Genomic DNA, 7,852 nt, shown 5'->3' with positions numbered 1-7,852 from the left:
CAGTCTTTCATTGTTTTGTTCAGACATTCCTCTAGGTCGTATAGCCCTGGTGTACAAGTTGCCGACCCACGGCCACTTGTGGTTGCTGTGAGGCTGAACACTGTGACAAGAATGTGTCAAATGCATTAATGGCTGGCTACCCAATGCAGACTGAGAGTGGGGTGGAGCTCCCTGATTAAACAAGCTTGGAAGGAGGAGTGGCGTCCACTTCCATAATAGCTTGCCTCAGGAAACCCTATGAACCTGGAGAGAGGATCAAAGGCACCCAAGCTCGAGGACTCTCCTTCAGAGGGTTGCTAGGAGTCGCCTGCAACTCAATGGCACTTAACAACAACATCTTGCATCCTTACAATATCCACCATGCTCAAGGCCATTGTTGAAGTCACAATGTCAAATTCATCTTCTTGAAAGTCTGTTTTGATGACCTTCTACTTTTCCAAGCAAAGATCTTAAAGGGAACAAAAGTGTAACAGAGGTGTATAACCTTAGGGTTGGTGCTAGGTTTGAATTCTTCCTTGGGGAACTAACTGGCCTGCCTAAGCTTCATTTCTCCTATGGAAAACAGCTTAAGTAAACAAGATTACCATTACTGGTTAAATGTGTAGCTCAAATGACACCAGATGGCAAAATAATGCTGCACAATGCCTAGTAGTCATTAAGTGGTAAGTGTTATCTAGAAAAAGTTGTCTTGAAGCCTAGGGGTACTATCATCTATATTCTGAATTATATTCAATAGGGCCTCAACATGTCTAGGAACACATCCTGACATTTATTTCCTATTTTAAAAAGACAAAAGTATCCTAGTGGGATTTCTTTTCCCTCTTCAGTTTTCACAATGTGAAATAAAATTTTTCCTGAATGACTTACACAAGAAATCATTATGTTTCTTTGAAAAACATCCTGATTGATGCAAATGTACTGCAGGATGAGTTGAACGAATTTTTCTATTCCGCTAAGGCTGGCTAAGCATCTGTTAGGGAGTTCTGGTGGCCTAGTGGGTAAAGACAGGAGTTTCTAACCCACTCGCTGCTCCAAGGGAGAAGGAAGGGCAATCTCTCATACATTTTAGTTTCTGAAAACCCAGTGGAGGGTCAGCTATGAGTCGGTTCTGACTTGATGGCACATAACAACAGTCGCTGGTATGTTTTGGAGTTCACGAGTGGTATAAATAGTGAAGTGCTAAATGACCAACTGAAAGCAAAGCAGTTAAAGCCCACTCAGCTGTGCCATGGAAGAGAGGTTTAGCAATTTGCTTTCAAATACCACAGCCTTAAAACCCTACAGAGTAGTTTCACTCTGCACCAGAGGGCTGCCATGAGTTGTAATCCACTCTACAGCAACCACTACCAACAACAGGACCCTTTTAACAGATAGTAGCAGGCCCTGTTTTATGAACACACAAATAATCCACAAAAGCAACCAGAATAGGCAGCTAACACATGAGTGATTTGAGAACAGAACTGAAGAGATTTTTTTTTGATGGACTGATTCTTTTCTCTACCAAAAAAAGTAATACAAAGCCTTGGCGTAGCTTCAGAAAATTTCTGATATTACTCTTTTTTCTTAGATGATAGTTACTGACAAAATGAAAATGTTATCCAGAAAAAAAAAAATATAATGTACTATTGTCAGTCATTAGTGTTACAACTGATATATGTTGCAGACCAGCTAGATTACATCAGAATGCTTTGGTATAGACAGGACAGCTACAAGTCTTACATGAAAAAAATTACAACTTGATCAAATATGAAATTTCAGTCTTTATGATGAAAAAATACTTTAAAAGTGAGCTAGTTTAATGAGAAATTAGGTAATAATATTGGTGGTTTGCAGATTTGGATTGGTTCTGACTCAAGAGTATACAACAACACAGATGCGGAAGTCTTGGAATGTACTAGGCAAAAACCTGACAGCTGGAAAAGAGACTTCTTGGAAAAAAAGACAGAAATATACTAACTTCCACTAGAGTGGAGTCTGCTTAGGTCAGCACTTTGCTTCTGTCTCAAGAGCAGCCATGACATAAGGTCCAGATTCTACAGAAGCCACTGCAGGTGCTAGGTAGTTGCAGGGTCAATAGGAAATTAGTAATCACTGAACAAACACTGTATTTTGCACGTATGTTTGAAGTAGAGTCAATATGATGTAGCTTTAGATTAAGTAGAGAGGTTCAGTAATATAGGCTTTGTTTAAACTCACTTCAATTCAAATCTTGGTGAGAAATTTCTGTCATTTTGGCCAGTTGGTTTGAACACTGGTTTTCTCACTAGTTATCTGGAGATAATGATTATGTCCCTGTAGTGGGAGCTGTGCTGCTAATCCAAAGGCCATCTCTCTAGGATTTTACTTCAGAGAAAGTTGGGCAATCTCCAATCATGCAATATACAGCCTTAGAAAACCAATGGAGGGTAAGCCATGAGCAGATTCTAACTCAACAATAATGACTGTAAGCTTAGAATGGCAATGAAAATAGGATTATCATATGTGTTAGCTCACCCTCAACAAATAAATGAGAATGTGTAAATTCATTAACTCTCAAAAATTTACTGTTTTCTTTTGGGGCACTGAAAAGTATGAAGTAGAAAGTAGGTTATTGTTATGTGCCATCAAAACGATTACAACTCATGTTGACCCTATGAACATCAGCTCAGAACTCTGCCCTATCCAATTCCAACACACCTGATCCAGTGCCATAGTCACTGTGTTAATCCATTTCATTGAGGGCCTTCCTTTTTTAAGCTAACTTTCTACCCTTCCAAGCATGATGTTCTTCTCCAAGGACTAGCTTCTCTTGACAATATACTCAATATAAGTGAGACAGAATTTCACCATTCTTGCCTCCAAGAAGTATTCTGGTTTCACTTTCTCCAGGACTGACCTGTTTATACTCTTGGCAGTCAATGGGATATCTGATACTCATTTCAAGCACTGTTACTCAAAGGCATCAATTCTTATTCTTTCATCTTTAGTCACTGCAGCTTTCAGATGCAAAGCAAGCAATTGAGAAGACCATGGCCTGGATGTAGCGCAACTTATTCTCTAAATGGCATCCTTGTTCTTTAGCACTCTGGACTTTCCCAACGTACCTCGTCTTCTGATTTCCTGTCTACTGGTGCCAAGGTATTGATTATGGATGCAAGTAAAACAAAATCAGTAACAACTTCCATACTTTCTCTATCTACCATGATGCTATCTGTTGGGCTGGTGATGAGGGTTTTTGTTTTCTTGATGTTGAGATGCAATCCATATTGAAGACTGTAGTCATTGATCTTCTGTAGAAAGTGCTTCAAGTCTTCATCACTTTCAGTAATGTTGTGGAATCTGCATAACACAGATTGTTGATGAATCTTCCTCCACTCCTGATGCCACATCCTTCTTTGTAAAGTCCAGATTCTTGCATGACCTGTTCAGCATATAGACTGAAAAGGTATGGAGAAAGGATAAATCCCTGCTACACTTGAGACTAGTCTTAATGTCAAATGGAAGGGTTTATTAAGTATTAAAAAGAGGCCTTTCTGGACACTATCCAGGACTATACAATTAGTATTAAATCACAACATTCATCTCCCAAATTAGATAATTATGTTTAATTATTTGATACTATTTATAGTAATCCCTTAGGTAAACTTTTGTTTTCAGTGTTCATTCCATGAAAAGAACTTAAACAGTTGCTGCAAAATATCAAATACTGCAACCTTCAATATGGATTATATTGCATTATCAAAAAAAAAACAAACCAAAAATCCTCACCGCTGGGCCAACAGGCAACATCACGATAGATAAAAGAATGACATTGTCAATAATTTCATCTTGCTTGGATCCACAATCAGAAGATGTGTTGCATTGAGAAAGTCTGCTTCCAAGGACCTCTCCACAGCATTAATGAGCAAGGATGCCAGTTTAAAGACTAAGGTGCACCTTAGTCATGACCTAACTGATGGTCTTTTTAATTACTTGCTACGCATCTGCATACTAGACAATGAATAAGGAAAACAGAAAAATCATCAATGTCTTCGAGTTGTGGTGCTGGTGAAAAGTACAGAATATCCCATGGATTGCAAGAGAACAAACAAGTATGTCTTAGAGAAAGTAAAACCAAAGTGCTCCTTAGAAGCTTTTTTGCACGTTGTTGTTAGGTGCCATCAAGTTGAGTATGACATGTAGTGACACTATAAACAGAACCAAATGCTGTCCTATCTTGCACCATCTTCACACTTCCTGACACATCAATGCCATTGCAGCAGTCACTGTGTCAATCCAACTGGTTGAGGGCCTCCCTCTCTTTTGTTGACCCTCCACCTTTCCAAGCATGATGTCCCTCTATAAGGACATCTCCTAGCCTGCAGTACGTGAGACAAAGATTTACAATACCTGCCTCCAAGGAGCACTATGTACTTTGGGAAGGCTATTAGAAAGGGCCACTCCTTGGAAAAGGACATCATGCTTGGAAAGGGAGGGTCAGTAAAAGAAAGGCAGACTCTCAGGGAGGAAGACTCACAGAGCGGCTCTAATAATAGATTCAAGCACATCAGAGCTAGAGAGGATGGTGCAGGGCTCAAATCTGTTATTCAGAGGGTCACTATGAGTTGTACAGATTGAAAAGCACCTAACAGCAACAACACCAACACAGCCCCCAATAGTAAGACACTGCAGAATCTGACTGCATTATTTTATGCAGGTAATAGTCATCACCTAAAATGTACAGCTGGTTATGTAAACATGGAACATTTTTCCTCTCAAATAAATAAGATCTTCAAACCTTGTTTTTTAGCTCATTCACTTCCTGCCCATGGCGTCTGTTCAGCTGTTCTTCTAATTGTTCCAAATGAATTTTCTGTTGGTGTTTTATAGCTTCACATTCAGAATTCAAACTTTCTAACATCCGACTCTTGAGTTCAACTTCTCTCTGAAGAGTGTATTTTTCTTGTTCATAATTCTGCAAACAGATGAAAGATGAAACTACAATTCAATTACATAAATATAGCTCAATGCCATCATATACAAGCAGTTCTTACTTAGAACTACTTTATTCCTAATTTCACATATTTGCTAAAGTTCAAGAACAACCATATACCAACTATAAAAGGATTTTATGGTTTATCAGTCTTAATAAAACTCTAAGGAATATCTTGAAACGGCATTTAAGTCCACATTAAGAATACATTAATTGTTTCTATGCCCTATCAAGGAAGTGAAAAATACTACTAGCATGTCAATGTATCAAATAATCTCTTCTATGTGGAAAAAATTATTTAATAGCAGTTAGGTTTCCTAGTAAGAATTATTTGATCTAACACTGAGATGTTCTTTCTGTAGCTCTAAACAAAATAAAGAATTAGAGGAATGGACGAAAATGAAAAAAAAAAAATATTGTATTTGTTGACAGATTAAACTAAGAAACAGAGGAAAAGATAATATTAATTAAACTCCTACAGTTTTGACTCAGAGAACCTAATAAATGCTGTAAAAACTGCTAAGTAAATAACACAAAACTATAAGACATTGGTTAAAAAACAAAACCAAAACAAAACAAAAGACATTGGTTAATAAACAGGGAGTCAATTATTTTATCTGTTTTTGCTAAGTCTAAGTGGCCACTAGCAGGCAGTTGAATACCTAAGTCTGGGCTTTAGGGGAGAAATAAGGTTTGGTAAGACCTGAGTGTCGTAAATTACTTGGACGTTGTTTAAAGTTACAAAACAACATGAGTTCACTTAAGAGGAACAAAGACACAAAATAAAATCTAAGCTCTATTACATGGTATAAGGAGCACAATTATACAAAGAATTTTTCCAAGTCAGAGACAGCAAATGGAAAGAGTATTAGACTTCACTCGGCGCATTCCCTTTTAGGTCATTCTCAGATAGTTCTCGCCTGGGCAATGGGTAGCATCTAGATGAAAATCTTCAGAAGAGAATATGGTAACATTAATAATCACCAGACAGGACAAATATTCATTCAAAAGCTATGTACAACCTTTCAGATGGGAGTACAGAGTCCTACCTCAGTCATGGTCATCATTTCATTACGACACTTATCCAGCTGGTTCTGCAGCTCATTTTGGCTCTCCACTAGTTGTAAACCATACTGTGCAGCTTTCAGTCGCTCATCCTCAACCTCTCTGAGCTTGGATCGAAGAGCCGCTATTTTATCTTCCTCCATGTTCTTTTCCTGGTTTTAGTGTACTGTAAGCAAAGGAAAGAAAACTGCTTAAGTTTAAACAAGAATATATTAATTTTTCTTTATTGAAAATACTCTTTAGTATTTTCTTATTCATGAGAGCATATAAAATATAAACTGTGTTCATAGTAATTAAGAGATGTTCTCATTCTCAAGTTCTGAGAAGGCAAACAAAGATAGAAACATTTCACTTTATCTTAACCTCATTCACCATCCTCTCTATTTGCTTCTGCCCTCCAAGGCCAGATCCCAGCTCAGCTTTGCCTTCAAAGAGCACCAGGCCATTAAAGTTTCTCTGTATTTCCAGTTAATTCATTCAACAAATATCTCTCAAAGACCATTATGTGCTAGGTTCAGTTCTGGGCACTTGGATATATTAGAGGACAAATGTACAAAAAAGCTCCATTAAGATTACATTTCAGCGGAGGAAGACAAACACTAGAAACCAGATACTGGAAAAAAACCAAACCAAAACAACAACAACAAAAATCAAATCCCAAGCAGGGCAAAGGAGCTGGGAACTAGAGGAGAAATTTAAAATACAAGCAATGGACTGGAATACTCACAGGTGATTGCTAAGCAAAGGCTTGTGGAGGATGAAGACATGTATCAGGCAGCTATTTAGGGAAGAATCTTCAAGCGTAGGGAAAGGTCCTCCATGGAAAGAGGCTCAGAGAATGAACAAGATAAGAGTTAAGTCAGAGTAGCTAATCGGGGAAGCAGGCAGATCAGGTCATTGTAAGGACTCTGGAATCTGAGTAAAATAAGGGATTCACTGCAAAGTTTATAGCATAAGATCTGATACATTTTAAAACAATCATATGGATATTGTACTGAATAGTTTGGAGGGGATCAAGGTTGGAAGCAGGGAGATCAGGCAAGGTGGTTGCTCAGATCAAGGAAGTAATATAGGAGATGGGAGAAATAGATTTTTCACATTATTTTGAAAGCAAAGTCAACATGATTTTCTGACAAAATAATGGCATTTGTGAAAAAGACAGAAGTCAGAGATATCTTCACAGCTTCTAGCCTGAGCAACTCAGAGTAATACAGCCATGACCTTAGGCAAAGACAATGAAGAGTTCAGTTTTTTTTAATGTGAAAGAAGTCAAGCAGACAGTTGGATAAATGAATAGAGAGGTCTAGACTAGATGGAGATATAAATTATAAATATTATTTTCCCCTCTCTCATTGCTGTTGAGCAACAAGCTCTGGTGGCTTAGTGGCAAGGAGATGTGCTACCAAGCCAAAGGTATATAGTTGAATCTAACAGCTGCGAAAGACAGACAATCTCCTGCTATGTGATTTATTGTCTCTGAAAACTTGAAGGATCAGCCATGAGTCAGTTCTAACTTGACAGTACATAAAGAGACTGCCATGGAGTCAGCACCAACTCATAGCTGACTCTCCCCTCCAGTGGTTTTGGGGAGGGTGTAAACTGCACAGAAGGAGATTACCCATCTTTTTCCTATGGAGGAACTAGTGGATTAAGCCACCAAAAGAAGTGTACTGCCTACAACACTAAATATCCCCATAACCATAGATACTACATTTGCAGCACAAATCCCCAAGATTTCTTACCGCTGAGATGTGCATAATTATAAATGAAGACAACCAAAGACTAAGCTATGTTATAGGTGGAGAAGGAAAAAAAGGAAAACCAAGAGCAAGTATT

General features: G+C 38.2%; 1 protein-coding gene across 1 annotated transcript in view; it reads right to left on the bottom strand.

The window, feature by feature from the left end:
* The window catches only part of SPDL1 (spindle apparatus coiled-coil protein 1), a 42,873-nt gene extending 36,714 nt beyond the window's left edge, over window positions 1-6,159 (bottom strand). The window contains exons 1-2 of the mRNA XM_006884419.1: window positions 6,001-6,159; window positions 4,757-4,933 (exon numbers count right to left, since the gene is read on the bottom strand). Coding sequence (XP_006884481.1) covers window positions 4,757-4,933; window positions 6,001-6,159 — 336 coding nt within the window. The remainder of the gene's footprint in view (window positions 1-4,756; window positions 4,934-6,000) is intronic.
* Window positions 6,160-7,852: the final 1,693 nt, after the last annotated feature.

The sequence above is a fragment of the Elephantulus edwardii genome, unplaced genomic scaffold (assembly GCF_000299155.1).
Source record: "Elephantulus edwardii isolate Elephantulus edwardi_28Jun2011 unplaced genomic scaffold, EleEdw1.0 scaffold00033, whole genome shotgun sequence".
Taxonomy (NCBI): domain Eukaryota; kingdom Metazoa; phylum Chordata; class Mammalia; order Macroscelidea; family Macroscelididae; genus Elephantulus; species Elephantulus edwardii.
This window is presented reverse-complemented; position numbering and strand designations above follow the sequence as displayed.